An 18,492-nucleotide genomic window follows, 5' to 3' on the forward strand; every position below is an offset into this window, starting at 1 on the left:
ACCCCAATTGCCCTCCAAAAGGCAAAAAAAGAAAACTTTTTGGCAATAATTCAGTGTGTATAGTTTATAGTAGAAAAAAATCTAAAATTAGAAATAATTTTAAGAAAGAGAAAAAATTGTGTGTGAAGACTGTGCTGGTTACAGGCACCAGAGGAAGGAAGGGAAGATTGTTAAACCTTCATTATCCTTTTACTGATCTTAAGGAGTGACAATAGCCATAAGCTTACATCTAACACATCCACACTCATCTCAGTTTTTGACTAATAAATGGAGACCATGGCTACCAGAGGCAAACTTGCAATATCCACTCTAGGATGTAAATTTGCATTGTAAAATGACTACAAGGGTCTCCCCCCTCTCTATCTTTCTCTTTCTCTCTCTCTCTCCCTTCTGCTTTTCTCTGTCACTGTCTCTGTTTTTCTCTGTCTCTGCCTCTCCTTTTTCTCTCTCCTCTCCTCTATATCTATCTCTCTATCCTTGTATCTCTCTTTGTCTTCTCTTCTTTCCCCTCTCTCTCTCTCCACCCCACTTCATTGTCCCATTGCCACCACGATTGTTCTACTCCAGCCCCAATAAGAATTGACTTTTTTAGGATAGGGAAAAAGTAACATTCTTTGTTCAGAACTACAATTCCTCAATTTCACAGTTAGGTTTCAGTGTTTTTCCCTGCATATAAACTTGTCTGAATAGTCAATGATATCCTGATAGATAATTTTGTTGGTGAAGGGGAGGAAAGTAGATATGTCCTTTCTTCAATAGACAGATAGCAAAGTATGTGTCATTTATAGTCTTAGCATGTTACCTGGGGATGCTAAATATTGGGGATCTCACATATATTGCTTGTGTGACCTTAGTCAAGGTATTTAGCATCCCTTGACCAAGGTCACACAAGCAATATATGTGAGAGACAGGACTCAAATCCAGGCTATCCTGACTCTAAGGCCACTATAACATACTGACTTTAATCTTGATGATGCTCTATTTTTTTAATACTCCATTCTTGGGGTATTCATTGTAAAGACATGAGTAGGCAGCTAGAGAAATCCTGGAGGAAGAGAAAAGTTCACTGTATCAGATTTAAATTTACAGATAGGAAAAAAAAAACATCAGACTAGGAAATGGATAAAAGGAAACTTTTCTGGCAACAATTTAGTGTGTATAAACTATAGATCTGAGAACACCATGGAACTCTTTAGTCTCATCGTGGAATTTAGTTATAGTTTGATTCTGATTTAATTTAAAAATCCTATTTGTACGCCTCTAGAGGATTTCTTATTGGATCTCAAAGCACTCCAGAGTCATTTCCTAATTTAAATCCTCTATCTTGATTTTAAGGTTAATAGCTATTCATAGAATCAATAGGATGGAGGGTTATTACTGATTGATTGATTGATTGAGGCTAAATAACCACCATCTGAAGGTCACAAAGTCAAGAGCAAAACCAGGTCTAATAAGTGTATCTGTTGCTTTGCCTGTCTCACCCAAGGTCATCTTTAGTATTTTAAGACCTCATACAGGTTTATAGATGGGAGCTAGATAGTACAGTGGATAGAACACCAGGTCTGGAGTCAGGAAGATCTAAGTTCAAACCCAACTTCAGACACTTACTAGCTGTTTGACCTTGGGCAAGTCACTTAATCACTATTTGCCTCAGTTTCCTTATCTGTAAAATGCAGACACACTGGAGAAGGAAATGGCAAACCACTCTAGTATCTTTGTTAAGTAAACAAAAATCCATGGGGTCATCTAGAATTGTACAGGATTGAACAACAATAAATTTTAGTTATATTTCCTGATTGCTCTATTTTCTCCTGAGAGCACCCAACCTGAATTCTCTGATATAGCCAAGTAAAGTTGATTATTGAGCGGCATAGCCATTGTGTTCTCTAGTCTCTGACCTCACTTTGCTTTCCCTATTTTTGCTTTCTGCCAATTAACTTATTTTCCCATCTTCAAAATATTTCTTAAAACTAACCTTTACCCTTACAGTTTTCCCAAAGTATTCCCCTTTATTTTTGATCACTCTAGAATCCCCACCATCCCACAGAATTCCCCAAAGGCCTACTACATAACTATACTGTATATAGCATTGTTATTGTTGAGTTGTTTCAGTTGTGTTCAACTTTTAGTGACCCCATTTGGGGTTTTCTTGGAGATACTGAATGGTTTACCATTTCCTTCTCCAGCTCATTTTACAGATGAGGAAACTAAGGCAAACAGAGTTAAGTGACTTACCCAGGGTTACACAGCTACTAAGTATCTGACGTTGGATTTGAACTCAGGTCTTCGTGACTCCAGAACCAGCCTTTTATCCATTGATCCACCTAGCAACATTTACTAAAGGTCTACTACATGTAAGACTATACTAGGTGTAGTTTTCAACTGAGGTTTCTGCTCTGATGTGTACCCCATAGATATCCCCCATGTATGTTCCCCCTCTCCTCCAATACCTTGTAAGCTCCTAGAAGGAATCATGTCATATGTCCTTCATCCCTCTTCTCAGCACTCACGTAGTTGATCGACAACATGTATATGCCCAATATCCCAGAAAGAGAATGCCTTGTACACCTGCAGAAGGAGACAGCCCCAAATTCCTGGTAGGCTTCAGAAGGTATCACAAGACAAGCAGGTGCAACATCCCAGCATGTGACTCCCAGACATTGCCTCTCTCTAGAGTCTCATAGTGTTTCATCAATGGCTGCTGTTGTCTGTCCCTTCTGTTTTCTTTTTCTTTTTTTAAAAGTCAAAAAAGACCACAATTTTTTTCCCTCTAGGAATACTGCAGTATGCTAATTTCCTTCCATTATCTGTGCAAGGAGTTTGATTAGCAGCAGCAACAGCAGGCTCTAGCCATAATTATGTAGACCATAATTGAACATATTTTTGTCTTATGGGCTGAAGCAAATGCAGATTCTTTATAAGGCGATCTTGGCATTGAATGCCATTGGCTTGTTATAGTAGAATAGTGTTGGCAGATGGTTTAAGGGAAGCCTATATTCTAAGTACACAAGGCACCTGCATGTTAGGAGGCAAGACCTTGGAGGGCTTTCTTTTCCCCTTGATGTTGGTCCAGTTAAGAGCTGGCAATAGGAAATTATAAAAAGGTCAAAAAATTGCCCAACTCTAAAAAGCATATATTAAGCATCGACTATGTATCGGGGATTATACTAGGCACTGAGGATATAAAAATGGAAAATGACATATTTGCTTCCCTCAGAGGACTTCTAATCTTATAATAGGAGTAAGTTATGTGAAAATGAATGTGATATGTGGTCATATTTGGAGCAGCAAAGTAGTGCAGTGGATAGAGCACCAGGTCTGGAGTTAAGAATATCTGAGTTCAAATCTGGCCTCAGACACCTACTAGCTATATTACTCTGGGCAAGTCACTTAACCCTTATTTGCCTCAGTTCCTCCTCTATCAAGTGGGGACACATTGGAGAAAGAAATGATAAATCACCCCAGTATCTTTGCCAAGAAAACCCCACGGACAAGTTCATGGAGTCACATAGAGTTGGGCATGAATAAACACCTCAATGATAAGTACAGAGGAGAGCTAGAATGGGCCTTTTATGGATTTAGAGATAGAAATTCATACACCTTAGAAGGCATCTAGTTCAAATCCTTATTTTATATTAAGTGATTTACCCAAGGTGATGCAACTAAGAAGGACAGAGCCAAATTCATGTTCAAGTCCTTTGACCCTGAATCCTCTGTGTTACACTTTCCCCCAAAGTCATATTACACCTGAAATGGGCCCTTAAGGAAGAAAAAGGTTTCAGTATCCACATATGTTGAAGAAATACTGAATCTTTTGATCCCTCTCTTGTCTGATGTTTCAGAAGAGATAGACGGGAGAATAGAACTTAAGCTTGTATTTGTATTTCTATTTCCAATGTCTAGCACATAGTAGACAAATTTTTTTGGTTGTTTTATTAAGTTAGGGAGGTTAATAGATTAGATGGCATCTAAATTACCTTCTTATATTAAGATTCCATAATTCACCCCCTCTTCTAACAATAAGACAGAGTGTTTCTTAGCTTTTGAAACTACATATACTCCTCCCTGAGTCCAAGTAGAGAGATTGGGAGCTATGTGTCTAGCAGTTGTTCCAAACTCAGAGAAATAAAAAAGGTGTATTGGGACTTCTCTGTCTTTCTGTCTGTATCTCTCTCTCTTTCTGTCTGTCTCTCTCCCCCTTTCTCTCTCTCTCTCTCTCTCTCTCTCTCTCTCTCTCTCTCTCTCTCTCTCTCTCTCTCTCTCTCTCTCTCTCTCTCTCTCTCTCTCTCTCTCTCTCTCTTCCTCTCTCACACCTGATCTGTTCTTATTATGCTTTTTCTTTTTAAAAAAACTCAAGCTTATCTCTTAACACCTGAGGCTGAGCAAGGAAGCATTGGTTTAATTAGTCAGATTTTGAATTTTCAGTGTTAATAGCTCAGAAACATGCAATCAGTACAAATCGGCTTCATTTTTTCTTGATTGTCCATCCTTAAAGTGTTAATAATACATATTAAATTTAAAAGTATGTGCATAAACTATTTTTGGAGACACCAATTGTTAAACATTTACTAGTACACTCTTGTTTATATATATGTATATAACTTGTTGAACAATTACATATTGAATATTAAATGAGTTAAAAAGCTTCATATACTATATATATATGCACATTCATATATATAATATGCTCTTTATGTTTATTTTGTATATACTTGTTGAGAGTAGAGATTATTTCATTCTTTGTATACTCAGTATTTAGCATGGTGCCTAATACAGAGTGGGCATTTTTACTGATTGATAAGAATATATGTGAACATGTACACATATATTTATGTATCTGTATCATGGAGGACAGCAAAAAAAGAAGAAGAATATTGAGTATGTTTTGTGTAATCTAGTACTATGCAACATCTGCTTATATCTAGTGTCAGAATACTCTATATTTACTCTCAACGTGTAGCTAGTTGCTACCAAGATTAGAAGAGATTCCATAGGTAGTAGTTTCACAATATACATTTCAAATTACTTCTTTTCTGGATGTGCGCTACTGCCATAGTCTACCTACTATCCTTATGTAGCAATATCAGATTGCCACTGTTGTCTTATATCTGAAATCTGAAACAGCACAGTGCATAAATGCCCATTAGTAAGCACCCTCTGCCTCTGAGATCTTTCTAGCTACCATCAAACCTGAACCTAATGCTACTTCCTAAAAATCTAGGCTCAGGTTCACTACTGATCATTGCATAGTTCCCCCTGCTCTTATTTGGGTGGAAGGCTGAATTCTGAAAAATATACGATTTTGTTTTGGTTGTTTCTTTCATTTAATAATTGTCACATTTTCTCAAATTATTTTGCTATGATCTTATATTTGTTTTAATTGTGCTTACTTTACAATGCATATAATTCTGGATTTTATTAATCCAGTTTTTAATACTCTACCAGTATTTATGTTCTAAAAGTAGAGCAGTATTAATGGCTTATTTAAAATTCCAAACTTAAAATAGAAATTCAAATGTAAAAATATGTAAAATACTATGATAAAAAACAATTGCTTTCCATTTTTAAATGATATGATATTTTTAAAGGATTTTGTTGAATATGACACCATAGTTGCTTTTTTTTAAACAAAAGAATATTGAAATAGTATAAAAGACCTCCCAGTTTCCACAAATTATGAGTGCTTGGAGCCCCCAGAAGGTCTTAATCTGCTTCTGCATAGCTCAAGCTGCATGACAAATAGGACCTTTCCCATCCTTCAGTTCAAGCTTATAATTAGTCTGGAACTAAATGACATAAATCTGCCAGAAGAAAATTACAGGGAGATTTAGCTATGGCTAGTTTGAAAAGTCATTAGGCATTTGTTTAGTAATAGAGACTAGAGGTGAGAAGTTACTCAACCTCCTGATATCCACAGAAGAGGGCTTAGTTAATGTCAAATTGTATATGAGTATAAGAGAAGTTCTCTCCCTGAAAGATTTCTTTTTCTGTAGGTCATAGAATCTGGTCACCAGCATTTCTCTGAATGTGAAGTAATAAAAGTTTGTACTTGTTTTCCTATTGGTCACTAGACCAAGCTTTCTATGTGATTTGGGCATGGCATTTTCCAGATGATAGTACTCTAAGTAATGGGAATTTACAACTATATAACAGTAATAAAATAAGAAGATGTAGGTGAGACTTCCCTCTCCTCCCACCCACCCCCACTGGGTTTGCCAAGACGTATTTGTGGAACTGGGCAAAAAGAAAATGTATGAAACACAATAGACCCTCAAATCAACTTTCAGAAACAAATTCAATGTGGAAGGTGGTAAAAACCTGGTTGGGGGAACAGGCAGTGGAGTTACTTGGAAGGCGATAGGTAGAAATGGGCTGATAGTTTCTAATTTTAACAAATTTTTCTTGTTAATTGAAAGGCAGCAAGAGTAGTAGATATAGAGATGATGTCTAAGCCAAGATCTCAGTTCAAGACTGGCATCTGACACATACTGGTTCTGTGACTTTGGACAAATCACTTAATTAACCTCCCAGTGGCTCTAGACAATTTTCTAAGAGTTTAAGTTGCAGGAAGAATGCTGATTTGCATTGGTGGAGGGAGCTGTTTATACCACTAAAATGCCAGGTTGAGTCCCTATCTCCTCTTTGGTAAGCTTATTTTCTTTTCTGGTTGATAAAGTACTGCAAGTACGTTTGCACCCTCTAAATTGTGGCAGCCTGCAAAAAGTCCTGATCTCCCTGCCCTAGTTATTATGGTTCTGCATGTGTTGGTTCTTTTTATCTGTGGGATATCCTGTATATTTTGTAGTTTTCAGGTTTGAGAGACTGGGCAGCAATGGAAGGACACCTTTAAAAACATTCCCTAGACCCCCAATATTAGACTGTGCCCAACTTTCCCTATAAGGTTATTTAACCTTGAAAAACTGGCAAGAACTTGCAGTCTTTTAGATGAAGCTACTTTCATGGAAAAGACAGTGAGGGCAAAGGCTATTGTTTTCAGTTAGAAATTAACAATGCCTCTTTAGTAAGCCATGGATTTGCCTTATTTTAAGAATCTATCCTCTATTTAGAAGTTTAATTTGGTGTCACTTATCATTGCTAAGCTTTATCAGTGATAGTAGCACAGCCAGAGGGGTTTTCAATTAACCCAATTAAAGGCAAGAAAATATTAACTTTAAAGGGGGGAGGGGTATCACTATTGAACAGAATAGAAGGGCTGACAGTTATCTTCCTCTAAAGCCTGGCACCTTAGGTCCTGTCAAAAGATGGGGCTGCAGGTCGGATCTGAGTGTCAGTGATATAGTAAAATCCCAGTGATATTGAAATGTCATGTCTGACTGCTAGAGTAGAAATAATGTGCTCTTGGTTACTTGGCTTAAGGATGGTAGATTATTCCGGCTCCACAGATGCTACATGGACACCTTGTTTCTCTCTAGAGGGTTCATAATGGCAGTGAGCTTCTGGGTGATGATACTTACCAGGGGAGGGAGATGGGAGCCTGGAGCACGCAAAGGTAGCGGGAAAAGAGGGAAAAAAGGACCAAGCTCTGATTTGCTGCTGAAGATGCTTAAGTTGGGAAGAGGGGGAGGGAAGAAGTGTAAGGGAAATCTGTGCATCTGAGACCCAGGGAGGTGAGAAGCACCTCAGGTAGGTTCGAGAAATCAACTTGCTAGGGGAAACGTCCAGTTAAGATTTTTGGGATTGGTTAAGGCACATAGGTCATAGAGGTCATTCAGACTTTGTTAGTGCTTCTCCCCGCCCCCACGCCCCAGCTTCTCCCCTTAACCTCCTCCCTACCTTCCCGTTTAGTAGCTAGAACTAGAACCATACACCCCTTGGTGGGTGGGGGAAAGGGGTGTGTGTATGAGGGAGAGAGTGCCTGCCCGTGTGACAGATCAGCGCTCAGCGGAGAGTGAGCGGATGGCACATCACTCACCCACAGGGCAGCCTGAGATGTTTGCCTTGCCTTCGCTGGGCTGCAGGCAGGGCTCGGGGCCAGACCCGAGCTTGGAGAAACCGAAAAAGAAAGCTTTTTATTTGATGGGGATGAAACCTCTGAAGGAACCCGCGCCTAACAACAATGTATCTTTCGTGATCCATTGCCACATAGGCAAGGAGATTAAACACATTTGCAGCAACTGCAGTCGTGGGGAGGACACCCGGGACGGTGAGTGCTAGGATGTCTCCCGTGCAGGCATTTGTACGAGAGGGAAGCGAGGGAGCGGCTGGAGAGAAGGGGAGGTTTGTTTGTGTTTCCCTAACCTTCTTCATGCGTGCACGTTGGCATTTGCCGGATGCTTAGCTTGCGATCTCTGGCTGCAGGGGCACAGAGAAAGACCCCAGGAATAAAGCACTCGGACGACTTAGGTGGAGCGTTAGCAAGAGGAGCCAGGAATAGTAGCATCTTCTCTTTGCAATTGGAAATAAGATTTTCAAACAGGTGAAAGGGCCAGGCAACTCTATTAGATCACTGTGTGGGGAGGATTGGTGGACTTGGCCAGTTTTGTGGTGGCTAGGGTCCTTTTCCTTCATGCTGAATGCCCCCAACCCACCCCACCCCAAACTTTCACCCTTTATGGAACTAGGCTTTGCTGAGCTTGACTGTTAGGGGAGGTTGGCTTTTCTTCAATATGGCTTTGGGGTGTGGTGGCTGCACCCCAGGGTGAGAGCTCATCCCCTTAAAGGCTAGTGGAGTTATGGGATGATGTTTCAGGAGAGTGAAATGTGCCCTTGGATTTTTGACAGCTGCCTAGCGACAGCTCTAAAAGAACCAAACATCCCAAATCCAGAAGGGTGGGGAGGAGAGACACCTCAGTTGACAGGCTGAGGGCATCTGTGCCTGTGTCCACCCAGGGCCCCTCCCACCTATCAAAGCTTAAGTAGAGCAATTAAAAAGAGGTTAATTTTTGCAAGAATCTGTTACCAAAAAGAACTTGAAATTAAGTAAGACTGGCTTATAGTAGTTCATACAGACACCTTCCCCTGCAGGTTGTCACCAAATATGATGACATTTCATCATATGGATATGAGGGGGTGGAGGGTCTGCCTAGAACTGTTTGAACATACCTCATATTCCTGAAGGTCAGAGAAAAGTTTTAGGAATAAAATATGAGGATGAAAACATTAGCCATTATCATAAGGGCCAAGTGTGAAGAATCTCCTTTTCTTTTCTGCCCTTGTATCTGCTCAATTTCTCTGGTGAGGGAAAATTTCACACAAGCAGAGATGGTTTAGTTTGTTCCAACCAGAGCAGCAGATATTATAGAGAACTCTCTTTTGCCAACCAGTGGAGTTCAGTGTAATGAAGTGAGGAGGGATCCTCTAATGTCTTTTCAAAATTAGAGTCCTGCTAGTGTAATTATACTTTTCTTTGATTAAACTGCCAGGGAGACTGTGTGGAATGGCTTTTCTGCTTAGACATGAGAGAACCTGGGACTACACTGGAAAGGATGCATTTTCTGGAAATAGTAACACTTAGTATTGGGGTGGGGAGAGGGCAGTACTGTATAGATATATTGCATAATTTTGCAGTTCTTACTCTTACTATTTCTTAGTGACCACAGACCCAATGACTACAAATCAAGTCCTTTATGATATAACCACAAAGCATTATATTGAGATGCAGACTAAGACATTTTCTGTCCTGGAGAAACACATGCTGTTCAGCTAAATTGATCCCCCTGAAGAAAAACTCTCAACAGCCATCACAGATTTGTCTCAATTTAGTATTTCTAAATGTTGGCATAACCAGAGAGGAATATCATTTTACTCATGCATTTGTTTGTATGTGTAAATATAAACAGTGTCTAACTGCATGTACTCTTGTGTGTCCCTGTCTATTCTCTGCACTCCTAGTACTATTGAGGCATAGATTTTACTGCTTACAGCAGGAATTTCTTCTTATCTGCATTGACTCTACAGTCTCTAATTATTCAGAAGGATTTAGAGAGGTAAGGACACCTCCTTTGATATGAAAGTACTTAATTTCAGAAGAGTCTAACCACAGGGAAGATTATATTGGTTTCTCTCTGAAGGAACACCGAGATGTCTTATAGTTATCATTTTGCATGGATGGAGCTGCCTACCTAAATGTAGAGGGAGTTCATTTAAACCTTTAAAGAGAATGAGGTCAAGAATTTAACCCTTCTGCTTTTAGTGGAAAAGTGCAGGTGATTGAGTCCTCAAGACAAATCTGTTTATGTGGTATGGAATTTAAAAGTGCAAATAAACCTGGCTTTTTTTTTGCAAGGCAAACAGGGTTTGTGGAATTGTTGAAGGTATCCCTATATATCATAACACTTATCTTATGATGTTCTGAGTGAGACAGGCAGCAAACATGGATATATTTGCCAAAAAATATTCTGGGAAAATTGAATATTTGCAACTACAATCATATTGAAAGGGAGCAAGGAAAGCTCAACATTTAAGCCTTCAGGGAATTTTCATTAGAAATGTAAATAACCTCCTTCATGTCATCTCTCTAGGACTCAGTTTCTTTTTTCGGTAAAATGAGGACTTTGAACTAGATCAGTGATGTCAAACTCAAACAGAAAAAGGGGGCACTAAATTGTAAAGAATCCCAGTGGGCTACATATTGACTTAGAAAAGGCACATATTCATATTATCTATTTTTTATTTTGTGTTTTTATTTATTTTGTTAAGTATTTCCCAGTTCCATTTTAGCCTTGTTCCAGTCACACTTGGGAGTATTGGGGGCCATTTCCAGCCTGTGGGCTATATGTACAATATATTTGAATAAGATGACCTCTAAGATTCTTTCTCACTCTCAAAACCTAGGATTCTCTGACATTAACCATTCCGTATAGCATGTTCTCTTAAGGGAATACACACCTTCAGATCCATTTATCTTACATTCCACCCAATGATCTATTATTCCAGCTGCTCAGAATGTACCTGATATGTTATTCAGCTCTGGGACTGAGCTCTGCTTTTTTGAGGAAAGAGTACATATCCATGAGAGAGAACACACTTTTGTGGCTGATCTCAGTTGTACAAAAATATTAAGGGTCATTTTTCTTTTTAATGAAATGCCACTAATTGGCGTGATTCTAAGCAGGTCCACTGGTTCTGTACTTACCCTTTTCATTGCTGAGCCCACTAACTTTGCTAAAACTATAGTGTTCATGCAGTTTTCTTCACTCATAAAACAGCAGTTATGTTAGTGATCTTCCTAAAGTATTTTGGAATATTTCAAACAGTAATCCATGACAAAATCATTAGTCTTATGTACCATAAATTTCCATGAAGGAAAAGAAAAACATCAAGTGAGGTTGTTGCTTGCTTGTGTACTTGTCTTTGTGTTGGTGTTTTGATGTGTCTGTGATGTTATAGAAAGGCTCCCAAGCATATAGGCTACAATCCAACCATGCATTTATTTTCTGTACTGTTCTTGTCCCTGTCTTTCCATAAATCCCCATGGAGGATCTACCTAGGATCCTGAAGGTCTTATTCTGAGTCTTTTATCATTTCATAGACACCAATGCTGTACTCAGGCTTTCTGTATTTCATTCTCATCATGACTGGTCTGCCTCCATTTCCATTCATACATGACCTTCATGATATCTTTTACAGCAGTACTTATGTCCAAGTCATACTTGGCTATTTCCTGCATCCTGCTTATGCCCACCATTCTGAGAGTGTGGTAGGCCATGATGTCTGCTGTCATAGAGCATCCCAGAAGAATATTAGTATTGAAAAAATGTGCCTTGGGAGCAGGGAACACTTTGGGATCATTTAAAGTGAAACATTTTCCAACCCACTCTCTTCCTCCTCTATATATCTTTCTCTGTTTATATTCATATGCAGACACCCAGACACACACACAGAGCAGGAATTTCTTCTTATCTGCATTGACTCTACAGTCTCTAAAGGATTTAGGAAGATAATGATACCTCCTTTGATATGAAAGTAATAATAATTAAAATATTTAATATTTAATAATTTATTTAATTTTAAATTAAAATTAAAAATATTTAATAATTAAAAATACCTGGAGTTGTGTAGTAGTTCCTAAAATCCACCAGATCTAGCAACAATATATTGCTGGCCTTCCTTCATTTGATTCTTTGGAAAAATATACTGTAAGGGAGATACATTTATCTGTTTTTTGCCATGTATCCATTAGGCTGTTTAATAGCAATATGATTTTGGTTCAGAATATGAATTTTAATGTTGGCTCCAAATGCAGCTTTGGATCATAGTGGTAGAGAATGGTAGGGTAAAAAGTCAGTTAGACAAGCGAAGAAAGGGAAAGGAGAGGTGGATATGGGGATATGGTAATAATACAGGGACCAGAGCCTTATCTAAGGTTACAGAAATAAGCATAAGTTAAAATAGATGAGTGTTGGCAAAGGACCACTGACTCCAGCTAGTGCTTATTCCTCACCAGTGAAAAGTCACAAGTGCACACACACACACACACACACACACACACACACACACTTCAAAAATGACCGAAAACTTTCAAAACAATATTATTGTTTGAAAATACAAAATGAACATTTATTTTATTTAGAATAGCCACACACAAACTCAATATAGTAGCATAGTGAAAGGCTTCGATGTTATTTTATTAAACACTTTTTCAACACCTGCTATGTGCCAGGTATCATGGATACAAAGACAAAAAAAAAAAAAAAAGAAACCATTCTGGCCCTCAAGGAGCTTCTATTTTACTGGAAGCATGTAATATACATATGAGAACAAGTAAATATGAGATATTTATAAAGTCATGCACAAACATTTCAAGAGGGAGAGAAATATTAATTTGGGATGATGCCAAAAGTCTTCATGCCTCAGGCAATACCTAAACTGTGTGTTGAGAGATATTTTGAGGCAGAAATGGGGAGGGAGTGCATCCCAGGCATGGAGGACCACTTGTACAAAAACACAAAGGTAAATAGGAGACAGAACTCTGTGAATGGAGAATAGTTAGCAGGCTACTTGAACTGAAGAAAGAGGGTATAGGAAGGAGAGAAACAGGAAAATAAACTGAGAAGAGTTTAAGTGAGAGCCAGATTACTGAGAATTTTAAGTCTCAATCTGAAATATTTGTATTTTATTCTAAATGCAATAAGAATATATTAAAAAATTTTAAGTGGGGGTGAGGAGTGCAGAGTGACATAACTAGATTTGTGTTTAGGAATATCAATTTAACAATGTTATGGAGAATACTTAGGAGAATGGAAAGCCTGGAGGCAAGAAGACTACCATGCATAGGTGAGGGTGACCTAGAGTAGAAGAGATAGAGAACAGTTTGAGAGAAGTAAGAATGAAAAGATTTGAGAGATGATTTAATGTGGAAATTGAAGCAGGCAGAAGAATTCAAGATTGCTGATAGGGGTAATTGGAAGGATGTGATTGTCCTCAACATAAATAGAGAGGTCTGAATGGGGGATGGGTTTATGAAGAAATACAATAAATTTCAGTATGGAAATGTTGAGTTTAAGATGCTTATATGACATCCAACTGGAGATGCCCAAAAGATAGTTGGCAATACATAAGTGGAGTTCAGTTCAAGAGAAAGGTGAAGGCCTTGTGTGTGTATCTATCCATCCATCTATACATATATCCAGAGAGAGAGAGAGAGAGAGAGAGAGAGAGAGAGAGAGAGAGAGAGATTTAGGATTAATTCACATTTAGATGATAATTGAACCCACGGGAGCTCATGTGGTTACAAAGAGAGTACACAGAGAAGAGCACCCTGGAAAAAAACTTGAAGAATACCCACATTTAGTGGGTTGGAAGAAGAGAATAACCCAGCAAGGACAACTGAGGAATTTCAAGATAGGTAGGAGGAGAACCAAGAAAAAACAAGTGTTATGGAAGCCAAGAAAGGAAACAATGTCTAGATGAAGAGGATGGTCAACAGTGTTAAAAGCTACAAAGAGGGTAGGTATAATCAAGACTGAGAAAAGGCTATTGGATTTGCAGATAAGAGATCACAGGTAACTTTGTGAGAGAGCCATGGTAGTATCATGAGTCAAATTTCAAGGCATTGAAAAGTGAAGTGAAGATCAGGAAATGGAGGTAACAAGTGTAGGTAACCCTTCTAAAGAGATTGGCTATGAAAGTGAAGAAGAGATGTAGGATAATATCTTAAGGAAATGGCAGTGCTGGATGAAGAGGTGTTAGTTTGTTTGCTTTCTTTTAAGGATGGAAGAGAACCGGACATGTTTCTAGGCAGTGGGGAAATAGTGGATAAAGAGAGATTAAAGATGAGGGGAGAAATAGGGAATGAACAAGATAGCAAGTTCTTCTAAGTGATGGAATGGAATAAAGAGCCACAGTATGAGAAGGGATTTTCCTTGGCAAAGAATAGTACAGTCCTTTCTCAGAGACTGTAGTAAAGGATGATAGGATATGGCATATTAGAGAATGGTTTAGAGGTTTGAAGTGGGGGGGGGCGATAATCATAATATAGCTAGAGGTTTTTTATAGTGTTTTAGGGTTTGCAATGTGCTTCACATATGATAGATAGACACTATTATCTCAGTAAAATAGAAATCAAGGTCTTCTGCTAAAATAGAAACAGTCATGTAGGAGGTCTGAAATGAAAAAAAGAACATTTAGAACAGCTACTATGTGAAATTTTATATATTCAATCAGAAAAGAATAAAAGAATTGCCATGCAATAAGCAGTGAAGGCCCAGAGGAGAAAAGATAACATCAGTTTGTAAAGGGTCTAGTCACATGTTGTCATGACTTCATCCAGCAGTTGTTGGTAACATGGGAATAGGAAAAAGAAAGGTGAAATAAGGGGCTAACCCAAAGCCGGGGTTTGGCCATGTGTGACTGGCAATAGGAAAAGGAACAAGGTATTTAAGAGTAGCTGATAATGTGGTTGAACTGGTCAACCATAAGGTTAAGACTGTGAAGATAGGAAAGTGAAGTCAGAGCAAGGGTGATGGACAGGGAGAATGTGGAAAGTTGGGGGACTGGGTTCATGGTGAGTATGAAGAACAGGTTTAGGAAGATAAGACAGAAGGAGAGATTAAAGAATATGAGGTCATGAAAGGAAAGAAATTTTAGCATTCTAGAATCAGGAAGTTGAAAGGCTATGGGTGATGGTCAGATAAAGGATATGATCATCCTTGAGTGTGTCTGAGATGGAGTGAAGATGTAAGTTATAGGACTTTAAGAGTTTGATGATCTGAGAAGCCAGAGTGTTGTAAGGGACATTGGCATGTATGCTAAAGTTTTTTTTTTATTTAAAGGATGGCACTTGAATTGGACAAAGCCACTTTTTGGTTGGTCAGATTCATTAAAATGAAATTGTACCTCAATACTTCCAGTGGCATATGGAAATAGAGTTGTGTTTAACTTCAAGAAAATTTTATATTTAAAGGAGTGGATTCATAACTAGGGAACATTACTAATCTTCTTGGGAAGTCTTTGTCCTTCAGAAGCTTTTTGTGGTAGCTTTAATTATTTATTTACCCACTCAGAACAATAAGCCAGGAGGAAGTTTGTTTAATTGAATCTAACTGAATTTAAATGACACACAAAAAAGTGGTATGAAGGGGGAGAATTGGAGAAAGTTAAAGGTTTAGGGGCCTCCTCTGTCTCTCAAAAAATCATAAATGAAGATAAATCATCCATGAAAGCATAGTGGAAGTCAAGGAAAATATAATGTCATTTACAAACAACTTTTGAGAAATACATCTATTGCGTTAAGCAAGGTGCACCTAAATGGGAAATACAATCTGCTGGAATGCAGGCTAGATTTAGAATCAGGAAAGACATGGATTTTAATTCTATCACTAATACTTACTAGCTGTGTGACCAAAGGCAAGACACTTGAGGAAACAGAAGTTCAGAAAGGTTAAAAGATTTATTTGCTTGGGCTTAAGCATTGTATCAGAGGTGGGCTTCAATTCATGCTCTTAGCTTCAAGTCCTATGGTCTTGGCCCTGTTCTCCTATGTATTAAACTTAATTCATGCAAATTCAAATAACTTGAAAAAGAAATAAAACTCTAGACATTTGATTATGTAATTCTTCCTAAAGTTTAAAAAACTATTTGTAAGAACTGATAGCTCTCCCCTACCCTCCCATGTGTTTTCCTCTCTGTCCATCCCTCTCTCTCTCTTTCTCTTTCTTCTTAGATATATGCATGTATACACTTATACAAAGTGATTTTAAAATTATGCATATATATAATAAATATTTAAGAAGGGAAAACATAATTGAAAGTAAGGCAGACTGTGCTAGAATTGCTGGTTGGTGTTTTCTGCATGCTATTAAAAGGATGATTTGTGGACATTTAGAAATACAAGAAGTAATTATTAATTGCTATCATGTATTCTTTAAGTAGAAGCCATGCCAAACTAATGTCATTAGCTTTTTTTAACAGGGTGATAACAGAGTTATTACACTAGAAAAATCAGGAAAAATGTATAGTGAATTTATGCATAGTATACATAAATTTCAGCAAAACGTTTGATAGTTTGTTATATTCTTGTTGACAAGATGGAGAGATATAGGCCACCAAAGGTTGACAAACAATGACCTTTCAGGCCAGATCTTGCCAGAAGTCTGCTTGTTTAGAGACACTTTAAAAAAAAGATAGCTATTTTAAATAAAGTTTTATTGTATTTTAAAATGTAAAAATTATTCTTAGCTCATGTTCTGCCAACCAGTAGACTAGATAATGGGCAGGACTGGTTAAGTGACTGGATCCCAAAAGTAGTCTTTGCAGGTCATTATCATCTTAGAAGGAAACCTCTATGGACTAACTCCACTGGAGGTGGAGCTTCCAGTCACTGGAAGTTGGATCTGTCCTTGGTACTTGTACTGTTTAGCATTTTTGTACATTTGGGTGAAGGTATAGAGGGCATGATTTTGAAAGTTGTAGATTACAGAAAGTTAAGAAGGCGAGTGCCCTTTTGGATGACAAAGTAAGAATCCAAAAATACCTTAATGGGCTATAACAATGGCCCAATACATTTAAAAGTTAATTCAATAAGGATAAATTTAAAATCCTCTACCTGCATTTAAAAAATCAAATGTGCAAGTACGGAATGATGGGGAGTAATGTCTCCACCATTAATAAATAATGCAAATGAAAAATATCTAAGAGTTTTAGTGGGCTGCAAGTGGGCTGAAAGTGTGAGGAATATCTACAAAAGAAAACTAGGAGGAAACATGACAGAAATTGGAATGTTCAGTCATGTGGAAGAGAAATTATACTTCTTCTGGTTAGCCCCAGAAGGCAAAACTAGGGACAATAGTAGAAGTTTCAGAGAGGCAAAACTTGTCATGGAAAATCTGCTAAAAACGAGTTATCCAAAAACAGAATGGCCTGCTTCCAAGCATAATGGTTTCCAGTCACTGGAAGTTGTCAAGCAAAGGTTGGATGACCCCTCCTGAGAAGCTGCTATAGGAATTGGTTTCTGGTTTCTGGTAGGACTTTGCGGACCTCTGAGCACCTTCCAGCTCTGAGGTTCTGTAAATCTAGTCTCCTGAGACTTAGCTACCTATGAATTATCCAACAGCACAAGATTGTCTTTATACCAGTAAAAAAAATTATGGTGCATACTTTACAAACGTCTATCTATAAACACATTAATATATTCTTTAGTCCTATCAGCTTTAGAGATACAGTTTTCTAAAGGACTTAACTATTAAAATTCTTTTCAAAATAATTTCCAATATGAATATTTTAGTTATATCAGTACATAATATCATTATGCTGGAATTTTACTGAAATGCTTTCATTAAGATTCATTCATTATAATCCCCTTTGAGGTAATATTTTTTTGTGACTTAGAATTATAGAATTTTAGAGCCATAAGGGTCTTTAGGAATTACCTAGTCCAACTTCCTCATTTTATAGATGAGAAAACTAAGACCAATGGAGGGGAAATGACTTGTCTTATAAGCTCATTGATGATAGAAACTTTGTAATTTTTGTGCTTTATGTCCTTAGTGCCTTGTCCTATATATCTATATACATAGGGACTACAGCTATATAGATATTTACCTATCTATCTATTGGGCAGGGGAGTGGAGACTAGACCTGTAATTTCATCACACTTAATGAGGAAACTCCCTCCATCAATGCAAATCCATGTTCTGCAACTTATAGTTTTAGATACTTGCCTAGTGTACTGAGATATGGAGTGAATTTGCCCAGGATCACACAGCTAATGTAGGTCAAAAGTGAGATTTGGACCTAGGTCTTGCTGACTATTTGGTCAGTTTGCTGTTTTTTAAATTACTTTGCTTCTAGCATAGTGCATAGGAAATACTTAATAAATGCTTGTTGGGCTGAATTGAATTACTGTAACCAAATATTTACATTGCCAGAATGGAACTCTTTGCTCCTGAATTCCAAGGCATCTTTTCTCTCTTCTATACCATACTACCTCTCCTCTTTGGTGGTAAAATACTTCTGAATGAAGCTATCCTTGTTTTGGAAAAAATTTAGCAAGTATTTGTTAGGATCCTACTGTATTCAAGGCACTGTGATAAA

The 18,492-nt window shown here is 37.9% G+C and overlaps 1 protein-coding gene across 7 annotated transcripts in view; it reads left to right on the forward strand.

Annotated features, from left to right (window-relative positions):
- Positions 1-18,492, forward strand: part of PHACTR1 (phosphatase and actin regulator 1) — a 695,847-nt gene that overhangs the window by 359,318 nt on the left and 318,037 nt on the right. For 2 of the 7 annotated variants that reach the window (XM_069092409.1, XM_069092410.1), the window contains exon 1: positions 7,893-8,164. The exons of the other annotated variants lie outside the window; for them this stretch is intronic. In XM_069092409.1, the coding sequence (XP_068948510.1) occupies positions 7,918-8,164 (247 nt within the window). In that variant the 5' untranslated portion in view covers positions 7,893-7,917. Of the gene's footprint in view, positions 1-7,892; positions 8,165-18,492 lie in introns of those variants that run through there. 7 annotated transcript variants of the gene reach the window in all.

This window comes from Petaurus breviceps, unplaced genomic scaffold, assembly GCF_028583685.1.
Source record: "Petaurus breviceps papuanus isolate PSGF00001 unplaced genomic scaffold, PetGlider_PUasm1.0 190, whole genome shotgun sequence".
Taxonomy (NCBI): domain Eukaryota; kingdom Metazoa; phylum Chordata; class Mammalia; order Diprotodontia; family Petauridae; genus Petaurus; species Petaurus breviceps.